Raw genomic sequence first — 24,162 nt, 5'->3', positions numbered from 1 at the left:
CATGTAGCCTCTCTCTCAATGTGTTCTCTCAAGCAAAGTGAAGTTTGACTTATGGGTGTAGACTCTCCCACACTCCTTGCACACAAAAGGCTTCTCCCCAGAGTGTCTTCAAGTGCTTATTTTAATATGACTTATCCCTAAACCTTCACCCACACTTCCGGCACCCATAAGGTTTCTCTCCTAAGTGTGTTCTCATGCACAGCAAGGTATACCTTGACTCACTGGTATACACTTGCCCACACTTCTTGCACACAAAAGGCTTCTCCCCTTGAGTGTGTCCTCTTATGTCTGAGGAGATCTGCATTCTTGCTGAAGCCTCACCCATACTCTTTGCACACAAAGGGCTTGTTATGATTTGAATGTGATATGTCCTCCAGAAGCTCAAGTATGAAACAATGCAAAAAGTTTTAGAGGAGAAATGATTAGGTTGTGACAGCCTTAACCCAATCAGTGAATTAATCCCCTTATAGGATTAACTGAGAAGTAACTGAAGCACATATGGTGTGGCTAGAGGAGGTGGGTCAGTGGGGGCATCCTTTTGGGGTACGTATTTTGTATCTAGCAAGTGGAGTCTCTCTGCTTCCTAATCATCATGGGAGCCACTTCCCTCCACCACACTCTTCTGCCATGATGTTCAGCCTCACCTCGAGCCCCGAGGAATGAAGCCAGCTGTCTATGGACTGAGACCTCTGAAACCATAAGCTCCCAAATAAACTTTTCCTCCTTTACAAGGTTTGGGTTTTTTTGTTTGCTTTTCATTTTTTGGTTTTGTTTTTGCTTTTTTTTTTCCTGGGCAAGTGAGATTTTACCTTGTCATTACTCAGATGATCCAGGACACAGAGCTTATGAAGTCCCACATCCTTCTCTTAACAGCCCAACTGAAGCTAAAAGAAAAAAAGGAGGGGTGGGGCTGTTTTATTTGACACAGGTTTGTTTTCTGGTGCATTCACTATCCCAATTCTGGGCTGGAAAGAATAGCTGCCATCTCTAGGAGGTGATAGAAATTAGGGAACCACGTCTTGATGATGAACTCCCTTGCCTCCTGCCAAACTTCCTGGGGCCACACCAAGAAGCAGCTACTAATTAAGAACACAATCCAAAAACTGAGGAAAAAAATGACTTCTTTAGATTTATATTCTTCTATGAAGTACAAATGCTAATTCAGTAAGTCATTATATGAGAAAAAGACCATCTCAAGTAGTACCCTGTTTTATAAACACTAATTATTCCCCCAAGTCTGGATTTCCTGGAAGTCAGATCACTCACAACTAGTCTTGTCTTCCACTTTTCCACTTAAAAGGTTGACCTATTCCCAGTCTCAACTGGGGGAATGTATAGAACGCACACACACACACACAAAAAAAAAAAAAAACTGAAACCATGGGTGCTCTACCATTGAGCTACATCCCCAGTCCTTTTCATTATTTTTTGTTTTGAGACAAGATCTTGTTAAGTTGCCCAGATGGCCTTAAACTTACAATCTTCTTGCCTCCCAAGTCACAGGTTTACAGATGTGTGTCACCACACAAGGCACAATAACAAAATTTATCCAACACTTTGATATCAAAAATTCTGATCTCTGCTCAATGATTACAAAAGAATGTTGCCTATTAGTTCCCATAGTCTCTGCTGTGAAAAAAAAAAGTATATCAGAGTTTGTTCACTGAAACATATTGTCTTTCATCTAGACTCAGAAGCTAGACATCTGATTTTAAAAAGAAAAAGGGTCCATGCCTACGCCTACTAGCCAACCTCCTGACATGGTTGTGAAGATGAATCTGCTGAAAAGATCCAAGCAGGGCAAGAGGAAACGGGTGGTCAGAAGGAGATGGATGACTTCACAACTTCCAGTAGCATCATCACCCATGCTTTACCCCAAGAGTCATTTTTGTCCTCAGGCTAGCTGAGACATATGGGCCTCTTTTTGTGCCTCTTCACATTTTCCCCATGGTTCCAACTGGGGGCCAGGAATCATCACCATTTTAAGGATGGGCTGCATAGGGGGCACCCATGGAGGGGCCAATCTTGGCATGCATTCTCCAGCTCCCACAGGAGTTCACCAGGTGTTTTTCAAACACAGCATTCTCCAAGACAACCTTGAGCACACCTTCTTTTCCATATATCAACTGCCTAATGCAATCATAGATGGCCTTGTGTGTGCATGCGTACAGTAACCTGGCCACACATGTTGCTTTGGTTCACCATTACTTGAGCAGTGAACCTGAAGCACCTGGGCCGGCTCTAAAGATTCCACAAAGCCCCAGCAGACAGTCTTATACTTGATATTACAGACCACATCCAGAAAACAGTGTTCAGTTACCAAGGCTTGAAGCTAGTCATGGTGCAAGTTGCTTGGACAAAGGTGAGCTTCTATGAAAATATCCTTAGCTTTTTCAGGGAAGTTCTTTGTTTTAAAATTAGCATCAATTTCTTTTATGTTCTGGATTGACAACTGTGATTCTGCATTTTTATTCAAATGCTCAGTTGTCCGTTTCAGTCCTTCCTTTGAAAGAAATGACATTTGAGCATTTCCCTCAGGAGGAACATAAGCATCAAAGATACCAGCTGCACAGGCCACATACGTGCCTGGGACATTCGAAACATTCTAGGGGAATCCTGCTTTCCAGGCATGTTCTATAAACTCCTTTTCTGTTTTGCATTCGGGTTCATAAGCAAGTGGTGTCAAACGTTTTTTAGTTCTTACTGGAACTTCAGCTCTAGACTGAGTCCCCAGGACTGACTGCCGAGACCACCATCCCAAAGCTTTGGAGAAGCAAGACAACCTCTGAGCACTGGGGCTGCCATTTTGTTCACAGCCCTCCTTTACAATTGTTTTGGTTAGATGTTTCAGTCACAGCAGCAAAAAAAAAAAAAAAAAAAAAAAAAAAAGCTGACTAAAACAGCTTCACCCCTGAACGTGTCCTCTGATGTGCAACAAGGTGTGACTCATTGCCAAAACCTTGCCCACACTCAGTGCACACGTAGGCCTGCTCTTCTGTGTGTGTCTTATGGTGTCAAGGTGATGCTGAGTCAAGGAAGACACTCTGTGAAACACTTCCCATAAGTAAAGTCTTTGCCTGGAATGTGCTTTTTGTGTGCGTGAGCAGCTTCATCCTCAGACTGTAGTCTTGTCCAACCTCCACACAATCCAGTGCTTCCCATCTTAAATTTTCTATTTCTTTAAATATCTTCCTTATTTCCTTAAGATATGCCCTTTGGACCTGGCTGGGCTCCATTTCTGCCACTGTGTTCCTTTTTCTTGAGATGATTGGTTGTCTTTGGGGTGAACTGGAATGCCTTTGAAGGCTGCCTTTCCCTTCTAAACAAGTTTTTAGACCCTTCTTTATCTTCTCCTGCCTCACTCTGACACTTTTGATCAGAAAATTATTGCTGAGTTGCACTGGATCCACTGGGCAAAGACTCCTGGTTTGCCAGTGGCTTTCTACATATGAACAAGGAGACATCTGAGCAGGATGATTGTACAGCATGGGATTGTAGAGGAAGTGATGACTGGAGAAGACCAGCGGACAACAGAAACAGAGATGGATTTCTGCCTCTGGTTCTGGTGAAGAGAAAAAGGTTTTAATCAGAATAGTCTAAAAGAGTTGAAATAGCAGGACCTTCAGCCTTGTGTTAGTGTGACTCTATCAGCTTCATTTTTCATTACTACAACAATACACTTGAGGCTGAGTAATTCCATAAAGAAAAGAGGTTTACTTAGCTCACCATTTTGGAGGTTTGAGGGCATAGCCTGGCATCATTGTGGCTCTGATGAAGACTTCATGGCACATGGCACATAAGAGCAGGACTATAAAAGGGAGAGATCACACTGCAAGATAGGAAACCATAGGGCAATTTAGAGTTCACATTCAGGCTCTTGTAACAACTCATCCTTGTAAGAACTCACTTCAGGAGACCACTCTTTCCTTCTGAGGGCAGGGCCCTCAGAAGCTGCTCACACACACAAAAAAAGCACCCCTCAGGTGACCTCAGCATCTTCTAATAGGCTCCACCTCTTAGAAGATCCATCACCTCCTATAATGTCACACTGAGGACCAACTTTCAATACATGGACCTTGGGAGAGAAACCATATCCAAACCAAAGCAACCACAATACAGCAAACACTTCACCTCCCAAAAAGAATTTCCTTACCTGATTTACCCTTCCATTCCAATTTTAAACATTACATCTGCTTTTGGAAAACAGAGGATACACACTACAAACGGATTTCTACTACTATAGTTCTCCTTTCTATACAGCAGCTGGAGTATGTCTAAAATGTAAGCCATATGGTGCAACTTTCCAGCTCGGATGCTCCACTGGTCCCCTTCATATTTATTACCAGATATCTTAGCAAGTACAGCCCTGCATACTCCCTTCATTACTATGACCTCAACTCCCTCCACCTTTGACTCACTTGAACCTATACTGACTGAGCTACTCTCTGATAGCTCCATTTAGATGGCAGAAACAATTAAAACCTACTACTGTTGACTACATGAAAAACCAAAGTGAAAAGAGAAACAATAAACTAACAGAATATACCACTGGAACATGGGACTATAAATACGCTAATTATTTGGAGTATTAAGAAAAATATTCCAAAATTTGTAAGATGTGTAAGTGTATAAATTTCATGTCATCCACAGCGTTTCTAATTCTCTGATTATTCAGAGAATGCAGCTGTTTTTAAGTCTGCCAGTCTTGTAAAGTTATCTAGGTGAACTTACAGCTGTCTATTTTGATGCTATTCAAATAAACCCTAGACTCTTGAACCTGCACTGATACAGTTTTTTCCCTCTGCCAATACCCTCATTTATGAATTAAACAATCTTGATTGATCTCATCAAGATGAGAATTGTGTTTTAACATTTTGACACTGATATTACATTAAGTAGTCATATTCTGGGAGACTGGTGGCAGGGAAGACCCTCTTTTTTGATTCACTACCAGACAATTCAACAAGTGACTAATTGGGGGATGTGAGAAGGGAGTGCTACAGATAGGATCTTTGTGTCTTCTCAAAACTTCACAGATTGAAGCCCTAACTCCCAGAGGATGTGGAAGGAAGGCCTTTGGGAGGTCACAGTCTTAGAGGAGGGCTGGGGTGTCGTTCAGGGGCAGAACACATGCTTAGCTTGTGAAGAGCCCTGGTTTCAATCTCCAACACCCAAAAAAAAATAGATCTAAAGAAGATTTACGGTGAACCTCTTGAGATAGGATGGCTACATGTCCTTATAGGAATAGGAAAACAGACCAGACTGCATTCACACTTATGTTGTTTGTTCACTGACCCACCACCACCACCACCACCACCAAATACATACCCTACTTGAGATCAAAGAAAGAAGGCAGCCATTTTCAAGCCAGGATGAGGATCCTCACCAGGAATCAAATGTCCAGAACCCTGACCTTGGACTTCCCAGTATCCAGATCTGTGGGAAATAAATGGGTGGTGTTTAAGCCACCCAATCTGCTTATATAGCAGCCTGACCTGGCCAAGGTCAGGTTATTTTTTCTAACCCCTGGAACCAACCATATATCAGAGAAAAAACAGAGACCTCATGCAGGTGAGAACTCAGTACAAGCAGCTCCAGGTCTCTTAATGGGTGTTTTTGTTGTAGTTGTTGTTTGTTGTTGTTTTTTTCCCCTGGAGGGAGTAGTGTGTACAGGTAGGTAGAAGCAAGAATTGAGAAAATATTCCATAGTCTGAATGAAACTGCTTCACACAGAGAATGTTTTTGAAAAGTCAATAACTATAAACAAGCAATCTGCTAATCTTTTTCATACAATCCATTTACATGCAGTTTTTAGAAAAGGAAAAATCAATGCATATTGAACAAAATAAGAACAAAGGCTGCTTCTGATAGACATAGGGGAAAAATGACTATATATAGTGGCACAGAGGAACTTTGCTAGGTAACAGTAATTGATCTGTATTGTGACAGGGCCTCAGATTACACAGGTCTGTGTACATATAAGATATCACATAAAGTTATACTTAAGATTTGCACATTTTGCAAGGTGCAATGTAAAATGTACATTTTATAGGTGCTCACCTGTAATCCCAGCAATTCAAGAGGCTGAGGATGCAGGAGGGCAAATTAGCCTGGGCAAATTAGTGAGATACTCTCCCAAAAAAGGGGGGAAGGGGCAGGGAACCCAGCACCCCTGGGTTCCCTCAGTACCATAAATAAATAGAGGAAGATATCAAATATCCATGGATAATGGCAGCCAACTAAATCTGGATCTACACAATCTTCCAAAAGGCTATAATGATCAGTAAAAACAGATAAACCCCTAACTGACTCCCTAAGAATAACAAAATAAAGAAACTTACAAATGATCAATTATGGATAAGGATAAGAATTAACACCAGTGTTCAGCAAAGTTCTCCTGTGATCCCACTGTGGGGAGTGAAGGAGACCAGAAAAATAGTGTGAAAAGGGGGGAACAAAGGGTCTCAAGTTAAACTAACATTGTTCCAAAATAGCACATGTCTATTCTAAAGTAAATGAAAATAGTTATTATCAACATAGTCATAAATGTAGTCCTAATAAAGCAAATCAGTGACTACAGGGACTTTAAAGAGTACACGAAAGAAGAGAGAATCCTACAAAGGCAAACATCTAGGTTAAAGGGTAGAGAAGAAAGAAATAAAGACCTCTGAAGACAGGAGGGAAGGGAGTAAGTAGCAGAGGAAGGGAATTTCTGAATCCTACAAGATTTTTTAAAAGAAAAGGAAAAAAAAATTGGAAGATGCAACTCCTACCTCAAGAAGCCAAATTGAAAACCATCCTGTAAGGAAGCTGCACTTCCCTCCACTGACAGGAGATGGTGCTCTTGAGTTGGGAATCCTGTCAAATAGCACCACTTTGAAACAAAATGAGAATCTCCATCTCTACAAAAATAGTCTAGGAAAACAGGAAATGACACTCAAAAATTTCTGCTGATAGATACCAACAGCAAAGCAAAAGACAACTTTCACATCATTCTCAGTGAAATCAACTATCCTCAAACAAACAATTAGGAATAGGAAAAAATGCTTTCAATTAGAAATACAAAAATTAAGAATAGAAATGCACAAAATAAGACACGAAGCACAACCATACAGGAAACAGACTGTCGAATTCAAGTGAAATCCATCTTTACAAAATTACAAAAGGCAATTAAGAGGGTAATCTAGGAAAACATCTATTAAGTGGGTGATCTAGGAAAACATCTTAATCAGGAGTTAAATTCCAGGATTTATAAAGAATTTCTACAAATCAATAAGAGAATAATGCAATGCAATAATTCAAGAGAAAAATAGGCCAAAGATATAAGCAAATATCTCATAGCAGAAAACATATCAGTGACTGACAGATATATGCCAATTACCTGCAAACTCACTGCTGATTAAGCTGAAACCTGCGGGGAACAATGTCATATCCATTACACATCAATAAAGTTTGATATTTCTAATTGATGGTGAGGATATACAGGAGGAGAAAGTGGTGTGACCTCACTGGAGAACAATCTCCTCAGAGGAGCTGAAGATATATATGTACAGCTGTGGTGTGGCAACTCTCCTCTCATTTGCATCTTAGAGAAACCTGTACCCAGGTCTTTAACAGACACAAACAGGCCTGACTACAGCTGCTCTGTTACGAAGCCCAAGTCAGTAACTAATTACCTGTCCATCTACAAGGAAATGGGCAAACTGTGTTCTCTTTAGACACTGAAATTATATAAAGCCCAAGAGAGAATAAATGAATCGCAAAACCCACAATAGAGAAAATCTCTCTCGTTCATCATCATAAAGCAAAGCAAACAGCAGAAAATACTGCAGCACAGTGTCAGTCACGTCAAGTGAAGAAACACGGACATCAGCACCATATAGTTTAGGAACATGAACATATGAAATAGAACAAAGTCACACCTGGGAACAATAGTGACCAGTTGAAAAGTAATGGCTATCTCTGGGGGAAACACAGAGAAATACAATCTAGGAAGGGGAAGTAGGGCCTTGAAAGGGGTTAGTTTCTTAAGATGGGGACACGGCCAACAGATGCTTATTTCTGTGTCTTCCATGCTGTATTGTATTTCTCAAGTACTGCAATGATACAATAAATGAGAAGAGAAACAAAGTGACAGACAGAAACTGAAGTAGGAGAGTGATGTGCAGACCAAAAGGCCAAAAATAGGAAACACCAAATGGTATGAGAAGGGCAGAGGCACTTGAGCTCCCAGAGTCAGGCAGTCACAAGAAGTTGGCAAAAGGTGAAAGACGGGAGAAAGGAGAGCTAAATGGAGAAAAGGGGGAATCTTAGGAAGATGAGTCCAGGGACACCAAAGTAGCCCTTCCCTCAGGCAAAGACAGAGACCTGGAAAGGAGGAAGAGCCAGGCAGGCTGAAGAGCAGCCAAGGAGGCCAGGAAAACTGCCTCCTTCCCAGGCCTCAGAGAAGTCTCCTCCTCACTACCGTATAGATGTGATTCGTATGTATTTCCTAAGGGTTCACAAGTCGGAATCTGGTACCCATTATGAGGTACTAAAAGGGTAGAAATCTGCTAGGTGTGAGGGACAGACCTCTGATCTCAGCAACTTAGGAGGCTGAGGCAGAAGGAATGTAAGTTCAAAGTCAGTCTCAACAAATTAAGGAGACCCTGCCTCAAAACAAAAACACGAAGGGCTGAGATGGAGCTCGATATAGAATGCCCCACAGGGCAATCTAATCCCCAATACTGTGAAAATAATAATAATAAAATGATGAAAACTTAGTCTGACTAGGTGTTTTAAGGCAGGGCCTTTGGGATATGATTAGAATTAGATGCGGTTACCAAGACAGAGACTCCATAATTGAATACTGATCGTTTTAGAAGAGGACGGAGAGACACAGTCACCTATGTTTCCTGTCTCGCCATGTGATGCCCTGTGCTGCCTAGTGTCTCTCCAAGCAAGAAGGCCATCACCAGATATGGGCCCTCAACTTGGACTTAAACTGTGAGTTAAATAAACCTCTTTTCTGTATAACTATGCTGACTCAGGTATTTCATTATACTAACATTAAAATGAATTAATGCAAAAATAATAAGAAGAAGAAAAATTTTAAATGAATTAATGCACTACTGATTACACTGGGTTCCAAGGCCCTGTCCTTCCCGTGCACCTAGAGAGGTGCCTGGCAGACAACTTGGCTCTTTTCCCCAGGGCTCCTCCCTTTGCTCTAGTTGAATGATGAGTTCCAGCTTACAATGGGGAACTCCTGCTTCTAGAAAAAAATAGGGAGGTGACTCTTGGCTGTAGGCTTAACGGGCTATTTGGTGGACCCAGACAGGACGCGGAGTGTGTGGACCTGGGAGCACCCTGATAAGAGTCTACTGCCTTAGCAGGAGAGTCCCAGCTTGGAGAAAAGGGACTAGGAAGGCAGTGTCTGCCAGTGTGAGATTCTACTAGAGTCAGATTTTCCCCAGGAAAATAGAGGAAGCAATGTCCTTGTTTCTGAGCCTAAACCTATGGCAAAGTCAGAGCCACAGGAGGCAAGAGCCAAGCCTAAGAGCAGCCAGGCTTACCTAGAGAGACCAGGTTGTCAAAGTTCTCATCACCTCCTTGTACAAGGTCTTCTGAGCAGGACTCAAGCAGCCCCCAATCCTTCTGAGGGAAATTCACAGTCACATCCATAAAGGCCACAATATCCTGCAACACAAAGCCTAGCCCTGCTCATCAGGCAGCTGGGGATATTCCACGTCCTACCACCTGGTGTCCTGGGTCCCAAGGCTCTGCCACCCCTCCCCAGTAGTTATAAACCTGCTGTGTCAAGCAGCTAGGCAGTTCTTCGTGGGGCTTGCAAGAAAAACCCAGTTCCAACCCACCTGGAGCTTCAAACACAGGCAAAAGGAAGAGAAAAACTCATCAATTAAACTACAGTGTTTTCTCAGGGCATAAGAATAGTAAATAAAAACACATTACAAACATTTAATGATTCATGCCTTGGGCCACTTTCTCAATTTGGATATTCAGTCCATGAATTTACAAACAAGGTAAATATACTTACTGATGTTCTGACAAAATGAAAATTGACAGTTTTAACTTCCCAGAACATGTAAATCTCCTCAATGGGATCTCAGGACTAGGATCAAGCCCAGATCTGCATTCCTGCCCAAAATTGAACATGGAGATATTTCAGGGGCTGTCAGAGTATACTTGAATGAGCGAAGCAAGCACTGCTGAAAAGGGCATGGCTCATCTTTTCTGCACCAAGGTGCCCAATCTGGCTTCTCTGTAGAAGCCAGGTAAATTTCAATCCTATTCAGGGATGTTCCTCAGACCACTAGACTCCCGGGTTACAAAGCATCCTTTGGCACTGAACAGTCAATCCCTGTTTCCCCCAAGTATCGATGCATCATACCACAATTATTCTAAAGTTCTGGAAAACCCAGGTGGCTTCAAGACCAAGTTGGGCTCCTCGGGCTGGCATCCAGTCCTCTGTCCCATGCAATTCAGAGGTGAACAACATAGAGCCTTTCAGAACAAGGGCTGATGCTGATAAGTGAAGGAGGCAGTTGTGAACTGTCTCCAGTCTCAGCCACCCTGTGAGAGGACAGCAGGAAGCAGCAGAGGCATGCCGATGGCAGTGCCTGCCCCAGCTAAAATGCCCGCACACAGGGAGCTCAAGCACCTGTGGCCAACTGACAGTGCCAGCTCCGCCCAGAGCAGTGGCTCTTCTCCCAGGGACACTAAGCAGAGCTGTAAATGCACCTCCCAGTTGTGTAATGCTGAAAGCCCAACCAAATATGAAATGTGCTGTCTGCCAAGCCACATATATCCAGACATCTTGAGTACTCTGCACCTTCCCCAGAACTCACAGAACATCAGGTGTGGCCGCCATTACCCTCAAGTTGGGAATCTAAATGTCCACATTCCACTGCTGAGACCATATCTTGGTCATGCTGCCCACAGCTATTCCAAGCAGAAACAATGTGATAGGGACACTGAGGCCAGCCCATGCCATTTCCAGAAAATACAGTGTTCTTCTGACAGACCACTTTGATGTGAAGACTCTGCTAGCCTTTTCAAATCTCCCTTGAACTGCACAGTTTCAGGGATCCACAGTTTTCTTTGGGTATGACACTTCACTTGGGGTATGACAAAGCACCCAGACTACCCCTATTTTCTCGCACAGGTTATTTCCTCTGATATAACCCAATCCCATTCAAGATCCATCTGATTCACCCACCAGCCTACATGAGAATCTTGGCTACAACAAACTCTCCACCACGCAGCTGGGCCATCTGCACAATGGCAGCCTGATGGGGATCACACTGCTACCCTGTTCCCCAAATCCTGGACTTGCCAAATCCCCAGGAGTTGCTGCCCCTCTGTTTTCTTATTTTCCTTTGGACTGGGAATTGAACTCAGTGGCATTTTACCTCCAAGCTATATCCCCAGCCTTTTCAGTACTTATTTTTTGAAAAGGTTTCACTAATTTGCTGAGAGTCTTGCTAAGCTAGCCTTGAACTTGTAATCCTCCTGTATCAGTACTCACATGCACCACCACACCCAGCTAAGTCCTCCCTTCTGGAACCATCTGTGACCTTTATTGCTCCTACCCTTCCCTGACACATCATCACCAGGCACTTGAGCAGGGACATTCCTACCTTTTGCTCTACTTGCTCTGGAGTGTGGCTCATGGTTCACTACTTAATGGGCAATGCACCCACAGGCCAATCACCCACAGGGAGGATGCCAGATAAACCAGATCACTTCCCCGGGACCTGCACTGGCGTTCACCCTGCAGCTGCAAGGGCCAGTGAAAGAAAAACATCCATCCTGTGACCACAAGGATGAAATTTCTGGGAAGTCTGACCTCTCTCCCAGCTCTCTGGAGTCCCACTGACATTCTTCTGCTCCCCGTGTAGAAGGGTAACCTGAAGATGGCTAGCCTGTGGGAAGCGAGAGAAGCCAGTGTACTTGCATGCAACTGTCCCCCATGTGGGAACAAGCCTGATTCTAACATCAATCAGCAAGTTCTGGGGGCACCAGCACAATTCTCACCCAGAAGCCTGATCAAGGTCTAGAGAGCTCAACTATCTGCAAACTCAGCTCCACACTCTGATCTGGGACTAAGGGCCCTGTGTCCCTAGAGCTGGGTCAGTGTTTTGGAGCAGTCTGATGAAACAGCCTGTCTTTCCACCCTCTAACATATGGCAGGAGGTAGGGTCCCCACACTGCAAGCAATTCTTCAGCAGAAACCCACTGGGCTTCCTATAATTCAATTCCAACACTGTCTTCCTGGAGGGAGTTCCAGGTCCCAGAGGTAAATCAGTCTCTTGAGTCCCCACTTCAGACACCAACCCAATCCCTATGTTCAGACCTGTTTCTACCTACTGGCTATACGCAAGTTCCCAAGGCCTGCTTTCTTATGTTCAATTTGCTAGAATGGCTCACAGAACTCAGGAATAACACTTCAGTCTTTTCTCAGTATCCATGGGGGAAATGGTTCCATGACGCCCTGAAGATACAAAAATCCAAGGACGTCAAGTACCTTGAATAAAATGGTGTGCTTGCAACTATCCTACACAAAACCAGTATTCCCCTCTATTCTTTAAATCATCCCTAGATGATTTATAATGCATAATATTGAATAAAGTAGAATGGACAGATAGTAAACAGGCAGTTAAGGAAATAGGCCTCCCCTTTCCCAAAGAGGTTCTCTAAATTAAAGGCTGTTCCATGACATTAACCTGTAGAAACATTTCAAACAACCTAGTCAACTCTTTTGTCCCAAAGCAGCAAGAAAAGGGAAGCAAGACAGACCTGAGTGAAGGCTATAGACTCAAGAGATAACCAATCAGAATTGCAGGCTGGACCAAGAGTCTTGTTACTTTTCTAAGACCTGATTACCATGGATATTGAACAATGCCTCTACCTAGTAGCTATATAAGCCCCTAGACCAGTGCGTTTAAGTGGTAATCCCTACTGGTTCCCCTCTCGCTTTATAAGAACTGTGTCTCTTTTCTTCTCACTTGAATAAATCCTGCATTTTTTACATTCACTCTCCCTCATCTATGGATTTCATTCTTCAAATTTATGAGATAAGAAGCCAGAAAGAAGTCACTGGCAGGCAGCTGGGGCCTGCTGCAAGAACACAGCATCAGAGTTTGAAAATCTGGTTTTGATATTATGCAAGCACTATTGTCAATAGTTAAGTATTGTTTAGGAAATAATGACAAGGGAAAAGTCTATATACATTCAGTACAGACACAACCACTGTAGGTCTAACTACACAGTTATATTTTTCTATCCAAAATGAATGAATCCACAAATGCATAACCCAAGCATACCCAACCCAACTAGCTGGATACAAGTGGGTGTCACTGCAGCTACTCATGAGGCTGAGTCAAGAGGATCCCAAGTTCAAGGCCAGCCTGGGCAACTTTGTGAGGTCCTGTCTCATAATAAAAAAATAAAAAGAGCTGGGGATGGAACTCAGTGGTACAGTGTCCTTGGATTTTATTCCCAGTACTGCAAAAAAAATAAATAAAGGACAGAGATGAATATCTAGATACTGAAATGTACTGGGGTAGGGAAGGGACATGGAGTGTCCATGCCCTTTCTAGGTCTGCCACCCTCCTAGCACCTCTGCATACTATTAACCCAGAAGGCTCATGGAATTTTATTGTTCAAGGGTTGTTTTATTTAGTTTTGCTTTTGAGATGGGATCTCACTATGCCACCCAAGCTGGCCTGGAATTTGGAATCCTCCCTGAGTCTCCAGAGTAGCTGAGATGACAGGCCTGTGCCAATATTCCTATAGCTGTTCAAATTTCATTGAGCTTAATATCCAACCTATCCCCTCACCAGTCTTCTCAGCAGTTAGTTGATGGGTGAGGCTGAGTCCCAGACCCTAATTACTTGGTCTCTCTGCTGGTCAGCCTACCCCAGACTATCTATAAGGCCCACCCTAAGTTACTTCATTACTGTAAACTCAGATTTAATTAAAAGGGCTCATTAAAACAAAAGACACTTCTATTACTCAGAAAACCAGTCTCAATGGTTTTAGACAAAGACCAAATATACTTCTTATAATACCCTGTGCAGTTATTTGATATTTGGAATTTGAAAATACCAAGCCTGGGGGTATGGTTGTGGCTCAGTCGTAAAACCCTTGCCTAGCATGTGTGAGGCACATAAAAATAAATAAATAAAATAAAGGTATTGTGTCCATCTATTTTAAAAAGAAAATACCAAACCTTCCACAAATTAGTCACATGAGGGAATGAGTAGTCATGAGTAAAGAGTCCTAACACACAACTTAATAATGCAAAGAATGACCTGATGATATCAGGATCCTGATTTCAACAAACATTATAAAGAGTTTTAAGCCAACCAAATAAATGTGAACAATAATCAATTATTAGATAATTCTAAAGGGTCATCAATTTTGTTGTGTGTTAAAACTGTTTTGTTTTTTAAAACAGAAACCCACTAACTATTTATAACTAAAAATAATGTCTGAGTTGTGCTTAAAACATGACTTTTAACCCTATGAAGCTAATGAAACAATATTGGCCACACTTGATAATTTTTAGAACTGGGTAATATTTACATGGGGCTCATACTATTCTCTCTAATGTTTATTTTAATTAATACAGAATATAGGTAAAAAGGCTAACTATAAATTAAAATGATTCTGTTTATTTTTAATATAGAATATATGGTAATAGACTGACTATAAATGGAAATGATAAGTATAAAGATTTCACTAGGCTATTCTCTGTAAAATTAAGGAGGACAATGTTTTGAACTATGCTCCTGCACTAGTCCCCAACAGACCAGGTTAAAACTTAAAATGGAGTTATTTAACAATAGAGATCCAAGCAACCAGGTAAAACCAATCAGAATTAGAGCAAAAATAACTAAATTTTCCTAATAGGCCAATTTCATTTGGCATGGTAATGAAGTTTCCTCTGCCTTCACCATTGCCAAAAAAAAAAAAAATTACCTGAAGTAACATGATGTTAACTGATCAGTTATTTTTCTGTTGTTGTCTCGTAATCAAAAGCTCAGTCCATGTCGCCAATGCAAATTCAATACCAAGAACAGTTTGGAGTAAAAGGAAAAAGAAGGATTTCTACTTTGCTAACAAAGGAGAAACACAGGGGATTCCTATCCCAGAGGATGTGACTCTCCCCATTTGGGAAACGGGGTTTTTTTAAGAGGTGATTCAAAGGCCACATTCTACATGTTCTCTATTGGAGTTATAATTCACTTTTTAATTTGGGAGACAGTCATTTTTGAGGTCTTCTGGTGTCATCCCCAAAGTCTGAATTACTACATTCCTGTGGTGGGTGTGCTCTAACAATTCTGCCTAGGATAGGGAAAAAGGTGACCCTGTTTCCTGTGAGATTAGAGAGGTGGAAAGATCAGCGAGGAGGAGGGAGAGAGGAAGAGAAAGAAGAATGTTCTTTTAAAAATAAGTCGAGTGGCAGAGCAGCAAGGGCTATATTCAACGCATAAAGTGGGCCACTGTGACATTTCCCCACTATCAATTTCTACATGCCATATCTATGGGGAAAAAATGAGCAATGACATCTCCAAGCTGCTTCCTGCTGAGGGGGGGTGGGGTGAAGTTGTGGGGGAAGTGACCTGAAGTCCTTTTCCTCTATCAGGTGGGAAATGGACAGTTAAATTCAGCATCAGGACAATCCAGAGGTCCATGGTAGCAGGTGGTGGGTAACTGGACAAGGCACACATAGGGCAGGGATTATAGAAGACAACAACAAACAAGAGAGCAAAACATTATCTTTTTTGTAAATAATTACACAAAAGGAATTAGTATTTCAGCCAGTCTCTGAAAACAGAAATTCATAATCATTGGTGGGTGTGGTGTGCTCTAGGACAAAATTTATCTATGTAGGAGGTTAGGTGTAGGTCTATAAGATCAGGCTCAAATTGACTCAGGACAAACTTGTGACCCTGGAGTCCTTTTTGATCATTATTATTAGGCATTCAGACACAAGAACACTTGCTTTATAGCCTCCAGCTTCACTTGCTTTTGGTAGGGCTAACATAAGTGTACATCTTAAGTTACATTTTTACAAAAAAAAACATTGTCTTTCCTTTTAAATGTTCATATATGGCTATGCTTTGGTTATACTCTCCTACCAGGTGTTTAAGACCAAGTTGGTCAAAATTGACCTTGTTCCTATCTACTGTTAAGAGTCAGCTGGGATTCCTCAGAGACCACCCTTAGGAACATTTGAAAAGCCTCTTGGCTCCTTTAGCCTTCCTCTCCCTGTCATGCCATCTGCAGGATGAGTCAGAGTTTTGCCAACCACACATGGCTTCCTCTGGAAGCATCAGAGACATCTCCCTCTTCAATGACCCTCCTCTCTGCAGAATGCACACTGGTTAGCTGCCTGTTCTCTAGGGTCCTCCAGCTTCCCCTGATAAGGAGGTCAGGTGACTCACCAGCACTAAAGGATACTTTAGAGGGGTCCTGTCATTCTATGGGTCCTGGCTGACCTTTGAGGGGAAGGACCAAAATACTGGCTGCTCTTTCCTTGGCCCTTTTATTTTCTTGATTTGTTCTCCACATTTTTGGCTTTAAACATCCAGCAGGCTAGTTTCACCAGTCTTAAAGTAGGGGTAATGGGTTATAACCTCAGTATCTATAATTTCAGTCATCCCTTTCTTTTAATTGGGGTCAGTATTGGTACTAGAAGTAGCATTATATCCTATTTGTCCTATAGGTGATGGCTTATTATCTCAAATTAATTCAGGTTATTCTGTTAGAAGTAGTACTTCTGCAAAACACTAACAGGCAATAGTTATAAAGCTTTAAAAGAAAAAATACAAATTGAACACTAATGTTTCTTTGGGGTCTGTTTAGCCTCTTAAAAAACCTATATATTTTCCATCTCAATTACATATACATATTACTTTTAAAAAACTCTTGTAAACCTAAATACCTTTACAATTTACCCAAAACTTTACTTAAGTTTTGTATTACATACCATTTACTTTGAGATCACAGTAATCTTTAAAGGAAAATATATATGTATCTTTTGAACACAACTTTAGATAAGCTTAATTCTAGCCTACTTCAGAGTCATGTGAACATGAAAAAGAACAAGAGGCAGAGCCTTAACTCCACTAAGGCTGGTCTCTTGTCAAATCTTGAAATGTGTATTATTTCTGAATCTGATCTTTACCCTCCCCACTTTTAAAATATCATTCTATGAAGTTATCATGTCTTATTTCCTGGGTCTATCTGGATATCAGTTAACAAAATACAATATTATATCTGAAACATAATCAAACAGAGAGACTAAGAGAACTTTTAACTTCCCTTTCATGGAAAAGGGAGCAGAATGTTCTCATGTTCCACCATGTCAACCTCTGAACAAATCAGGATCCCCTTATTATCTTCCAAAAGTACATTTAAAGTCCCATCCCAGTGTTAAGAGTAACACAATCTTTTATTTGTAAATATTGATGATAGGTTACCTTATCCAGTTAGAAAACATTAAATGACATAAATAAATACAAGCTAAATTAGTTATTTCTATATAAATCTGAAGGAGATTATTACTACAAACAATTTTGATTTGGAGAACAACTTGGTAAATTTTTTTTCAAACTTTCCATTTTAAAAGGCTTGTATACTTGAAGAACATGAATACATCTAATATACAAAGAAGCCAGAAATGGTTAGCATCACAATTACACGGATGTACTTATATTAACTAATTTTAACTTTTAAAGTAAAATTTAGAATCCATAGCTTATGGAAACAATAATCACAGGTCTGCATGGGTTAGCAGTACTAGAAAAAGTAAAAGGATAGCCTTAAATCTCTTATATATTTGAGAAACAGTGTTAATGATCAGAAATAGATTTAGTCAAAGCAAACAGATACTTACATCTTAACAGGTCTTCCAATGGCAGTGTGGCCCTTCTACATCAGATACAATGTAAAGAAGGGCACTTATTGGTTACCTTGTCAGCAAACCAGCTCATTTTAGAAACTTTTACATAACACTTAGACAAGGCTCAGACAAATATAGTTCTCAGATGTACACATATATCTAGTCATATATACTTAGGGTATCGACTATATGGTTATAACCTAAAATAATAGTGGTTTATTTAACCAGTTACAAAGTCTTCGTTTAAAAGACTTTAAAACAGGTACAAACCATAATTCCTTTAAGACTATCTTTACCTAAGTAAGGGAAAGGAAAGTTTCAGACTTTGCTTCATATCAGTACATTAAAATTTGAATAACTTTTGCTAACTATAACCAATATAAATAATCCAAATTTTTTGAGATTTACCTTCCACAAACCTTCTGCAACTTAAGACATTCTACAACTTGTTTATTTCCTAATTTTGGCTTCTCTTTCATCTTAGACTTTAGAAGAATCTTACTTTACCATACAAAAATACTTCATCCAGAAACATTTCTTTTACCTTCTAATTTTCTGAAATAAAATATATTTCCATACCTACAACTTTCTTATATCTCTTTTCTAGTCTCAGACCCTTTCTTAAATTCATATTCTGAAACAATCCTTATGAATGTTATCTGTACATTTAATTTATATAACAAATTTCATCTCAGAAGAGGGTCGAACAATCTGGCATATACAAAAATTGTGCCTTTTTTCTCCCAGGTTGTATTCAAGGGGTTGGAGAACAGGATAATTTTGAGCCTCATCTGCATTCCTTATCATTAAACAATGTCATCAACTTTAAGTGAGTTAAATGTAAAGTGACTCTAGGTATACTCTCAAATGTACCCAGAGTCTTCTTTGGGTCTTACACAGGCATATTGATATTCAATAGAAGAGACCCTTTCCATCTTTTTTTTTTTAAGGCTTTCTTGAAAATCCCTTTGCAGAAGCTGCCAACAAAACAGAGGTTGGCTTGTTTGCTTTTTTTTTTTTCTTTTCTGGGTGCAGTTGTTTGTCTTGCCAGTCGCCCCAGGAATTTTTTTTTATTATTCTAATTTGTCATATATGACAGCAGAATGCATTGCAATTCATATTACATATATAAAGCACAATTTTTCATATCTCTGCTTGTATACAAAATATATTCACACCATTAATGTCTTTTTGTACATCTTTTTTTACCCCCTTACCCACTCCCTCCCCCTCTTTCCCCTTTCCCCTCTCTACAGTTCATCTAATCCTCCCATGCTCCCCCTCCCAACTCCACTATGAATCAGCCTTTTTATATCAGAGAAAACATTTGGTATTTGGTTTTTGGGGATTGTCTTACTTCACTTAGCATTATATTCTCCAACTTTATCCATCTACCTGCAAACACCATGATTTTATTCTCTTTCACTGCTGAATAATATTCCATTGTGTATATATGCCACATTTTCTTTATCCATTCATCTACTGAAGGGCATCTAGGCCGGTTCCAGTTTGGCGATTGTGAATTGTACTGCAATAAACACTGATGTAGCTGTGTCCCTGTAGTATGATGTTTTTAAGTCATTTGGGTACAGACCGAGGAGTGGGATAGCTGGGTCAAAAGGTGGTTTCATTCCCAGTTTTCCAAGGAATCTCCATACTGCTTACCATATTGGCTGCACCATTTTGCAGTCCCACCAGCAATGTATGAGTGTGTCCCCAGGCATTTAATTTGATGGAATACTGTTATAGCAAGAATTACTCTGCCCCAGTGATGGATATCTCCTGGTCAAGGGGGTGTCCTGTCAGATCTTAACAGAGGAGACTATTCTGGTCCCCGGGTCATAAACTAACAGTGTTGGAACTTACTGCCACATTATTTGTGGCCAGCAGCCTCCATCCCCCATGGGCAAAAGGGGCTAGAAGGCATGGCAGAGGCCAGGTTCTCATTGCCCATTTTTCTACAGCTCTGACAGTTTCCTGGGATTTTTTTCCCCGCCCAGGGCTGGTGTCCTTCACCCACAGAGAGATGATCTGCAGCTGCCTGGAGCCAAGCTGGGAAATAGTACTAGAAGTGCCAGAACTGGGTTGAAGGATTTAATTTTTTTTTAACACTTTCTCCTGGAGTTCTGCTATCCTTGCAGATCAGAAGTGCCTTTTTGCACCTTCAACTTAGTTTCTGACTATTCAGACTCCTTATCATGCAAGTGCATAAATGCCTGTACAGAGATCTCTTCCGTATAATTTACTTCTGACAGGCCAACTCCATTTGTACGATTGCATAATAATCCAGAAAACCATTCAAAGGCAGATTGTTTACAATAAATCATCTTTCTCTTAGACAGGTTTATACCTATAGATGGCCCACTTAGCCAAGATCTTTCTCCCCAAGAGGCTACTAGTAAGATGGACATAGCATGGCCCATGTTTTAAAGGGCCAGTAACAGATAACAAACAGAGACAAACAAGAGAGGATCCCAAAAACCATGGCTGACAGACAGGAACCTTTAAAACAGACAGACCTGCAAATACAAATCTCTTCCACTTAACTTGACCTCTGACAAACTCCAACTGCAAGATTGTACAAAAAAGAAACACAGAAACAGATCTTTCCTGGTTAGGAAAGATCTCAAAAACCAAGGCCAACAGGCAGAAACCTTTTTAAAAAATTTAAAAAAAAAAAACAGCTCTTTCCCAAGATCAACATATAACTTTCCCAAGATCAACATATAAAGTATTTCTGGTAAAGTCTGACGTCTGCCTTGGGTTTAGCTTCTTAGCCTTAAAGTCTTTAAATTTCAAAAATAAGATTCTTTTAAAATTTCTAATAAAACAAATTTAGGAGTTTATAGGGTTATTCTGGCTACAATTGCTCAAATATGAACATACTATGATTCATTATAATTCATTTTAATGTGCTTCACAGATACTGTTATTTACAAGTTGAAGATTTGTGGCAACCAGAGAGTTTATCAGTACTATTTTCTCTCTAACTTCCCAGACATTTTTATATTTTTATTTTGAGAATTTCTCATTATATTACCAGGCTGGTCTCAAACTTAGAATCGTCCTGCCTCGGCCTCATAAATTGCTGGGATTATGGGTGTGTGCCCCACACCTGGCTCAGTACTTTTTTTTTCTAATGGTATATGCTTACTTCATGTCCCTGTGTCACATTTTGACAATTTTCCCTATTACTTCAAGTTTTCCATAATTATGTGTCACAGTGATTTGTGATCAGTCATCTTGGATGTTAACTATTTTAACTCTTGGGGAACCATGAACCATGCCCATGTAAGACAGAGAATTGAATCAGTAAACGTTGTGACTGCTCCATCAACTGGCCATTCTCTATATGGCTCCCTCTCCTCAGGACTCCCTGTTCCTTGAAACAAACCAACAACCATAACAACAAAATGTCAAAAAGAAGCCAATTAATAACCCCTACAATAGTGCCTATGTGTTTGGTGAAACAGGATATAAAAAGAACTCAAAAAACTTAACACCAAAAACACAAATAACCCAATCAATAAATGAGCAAAGGAACTGAACAGGCACTTCACAGAAAAATATACAAATGGCCAACAAACATATGGAAAAAAATGTTCAACATCTCACTTTAAATCAAAAGCTAAAACTGATTAAGCTTAGTGAGAATGGCACACAGAAAGCTAAGATAGGCCAAAAGCTATGGCTCATTGTGAATGCAAAGGAAAAAATATTCAGAGGAAATTAAAAGCATCAGTCCAGTGAAAACAGGAATGATAAGGGAAACAGCCTGATACGAAGAAAGTTTTAGAGGTCTGAATAAATGATCAAACCAGCCACAACAATCTCTTAAGTCTAATCCAGAGCAAAAGGCCCTAACCCACTTTAATTCTATGAAGTTAAAAAGGAAAAAAAGCTGCAGAAGAAAGCAGACAGAGAAGGGTTCATGAGGTTTAAGAGGAGGAGCTGTCTCCATGACACTCAAGTCCCAGGAAAAGCACCAAGTGCTGATAGAAAAGCTGCAGCCAGTTATGCAGAGGATCCAGCTCAGACAACTGGTGAAAGAGGCTGCTCTGAACAACAGATTTCCAAAGTAGATGGAACAGCCTCAGGTTAGAAGAAGATGCCACCCAGGTCTTCACAGCCAAGGAGAAGTCAACGCCTGGCTTCAAAGGACAGGCTGACTCCTCGGTAGGGGCTGATGCAGCCGGTGACCTGAGTTGAAGCCAATGCTCCCTTACCACTGTGACCATCCTGGGCCCCAAGGGAATGCTTGCTTGCCACTCTGCCTGTGCTCTGGGAATGAACCACAAAGCCTGGGTGAGAGCACATATGTGTGCAGCATGGTTTACTGAGTCTGTCAAGCTGACAGGTGAGAACTACTGCTCAGAAAAAAAGATTCCTTCCAAAATATAACTGCTCATTGATGACACACCTGGTCACCCAAGGGATCTGATGGAGATGTGCAATAAGATTAATACTGTTTTTGTGGTTGCTAACATAGCATCCTTTCTGTGGTCCATGGATCAAGAAGTAATTTTGACTTTCAAGTCTTAATTCATTTTGTAAGGCTCTAACTGCCACAGGTATTCCTAGGATGGATCTGGGCAAAGTAAACTGAAAACTTTCTGGAAAGGATTCACCATCTATTAAGAACATCTGTGATTCATGAGAGGAAGTAAAAATATCAATATTAATAAGAGTTTGGAAAAAGTTGATTCCAACAGTCATGGATGATCAAAGAAGGTGACTTTTTGAGAGGGGTCTTCATCTATAGATGAAGATGCTCTGGACACTGTGAAATGACAACAAAGGATCTAGAATGTTACATGAACTTAGATTATAAAAGCAGCAGCGGGATTTGAGGGGATTGGCTCCAATTATGAAAGATGTTCTACTGTGGACAAAATGCTATCAAAGAACTCTTTCATGAAAAGAAGAATTGATTAATGCAGCAGATTTTATTGTGTCTTATTTTAAGATATTGTCACAGTAATCTCAAGCTTCAGCAGTCACTACCTGATACAGCAGTAGCCATCACCAACACCAAGACAACTCTAACCACAGCAAAAAGATATGACTCCCTGGTGACTCAGATAACCATGAGCATTTTTTAAGTCTTTTTCATTAAGGCACTGTTATGGTTTAGATGGGGGGGTATCCTTCAGAAGCTCATGTGTGAGATAATGCAAGAATATTTGGAAGTGAAATGATTGGGTTTTGAGACCCTTATCCCAATCAGTGAATTAGGATTGACTGAGTGGTAACTGTGGCTGGAGGGTGGGTGTGGCTGGAGGAGGAGGGTCTTTGAGGGAGGGTATGCCTTGGGGGTGTATATTTTGTGAGCTGACCTTAGTGTCTCTCTCTGATTCCTGGCTCATGTCTTGAGCTGCTTCCCTCTGCAGTGATGATCTGCCTTACCTTGAGCCCTGAATAATTAATTAGGCCTACCATCTATGGATTAAGACCTCTGGAACCATGAGCCTCCAAATAAAGTTTTCCTCCTGTACTTGTCACAGCAGAGAAAAAGCTGACTAAAACAGGCACATATATTATTTGTTAAACATGTTTTACATGCTAAATAGACTATACAGTATGGTATAAATATACTGTAAATACATAAATATGGCACTGGAACCAAAAAACTTGTGGCTAGTTTTACTGTGATACTGGCTTTACTACCATGACCTAGAATTTGCCTTATAATATCTCCAAGATAAGTCTATTATCAGAAGACTAGACCCTATTTTGCAAACAAACCAGTCTTACTTTGATTATCTATGGTAAAATCGGGGTGATTATAGAGAAAAAAAAATAGTATACCCAGTATTGAAATGTAGCCCTCTTCATTATTTGTAGTTTTATGATCTACCCATAGGATGACTGGATTCTGAATCCTTCTAGTTTGCTTTAATATTGACTATCGCCAGCTAGCTGGGCTGGGTTCACAAGAGCTGGCTACATCAATGACTAAGAAAACAGCAAAGGAAGCACATAACACAGAGAAATACCTTTTACTTGCAGAAATCAGGGATGGCTCTCGACTTTAAGGGTCCATTGGAAAAAGAGAGTGCCACCTGAAAACCATCCCATTTATTGGGGAGAAAGACATTTGAGAAAGTTCAACCCAAATAAGGCAAGGGATTGGGTTTCAGGGGGTTGCTTGGTAATGTCTTGCAGTCAGCAGATTTGACTGACATCTTGGAAAGCCACACCCATCTCAGGTGCTGTGTGCGATCAAAGGCAGAGTGAGCAAAAAGGAC

At 40.7% G+C, this 24,162-nt stretch overlaps 1 protein-coding gene across 9 annotated transcripts in view; it reads right to left on the bottom strand.

Annotated features, from left to right (window-relative positions):
• Positions 1–24,162, bottom strand: part of LOC106145337 (zinc finger protein 699-like) — a 33,985-nt gene that overhangs the window by 3,630 nt on the left and 6,193 nt on the right. For 2 of the 9 annotated variants that reach the window (XR_013436431.1, XR_013436429.1), the window contains 3 exons: positions 5,329–5,436; positions 3,727–3,829; positions 810–884 (listed from right to left, as the gene is read on the bottom strand). Coding sequence is in view for 3 of the 9 variants with exons in the window: in XM_078043071.1 (XP_077899197.1) it covers positions 5,340–5,436; positions 6,774–6,915; positions 7,382–7,411; positions 9,555–9,678; positions 10,037–10,084 (441 nt within the window). In the remaining 6 variants the exon portion in view is untranslated. The other 7 variants (XM_078043071.1, XM_078043072.1, XM_078043073.1 and 4 more) reach the window with 7 other exon arrangements.

Source organism: Ictidomys tridecemlineatus, chromosome 3, assembly GCF_052094955.1.
Source record: "Ictidomys tridecemlineatus isolate mIctTri1 chromosome 3, mIctTri1.hap1, whole genome shotgun sequence".
Lineage (NCBI taxonomy): Eukaryota > Metazoa > Chordata > Mammalia > Rodentia > Sciuridae > Ictidomys > Ictidomys tridecemlineatus.
Note: the sequence above shows the minus strand (reverse complement) of the source record. Positions and strands in the feature narration are given on the sequence as shown.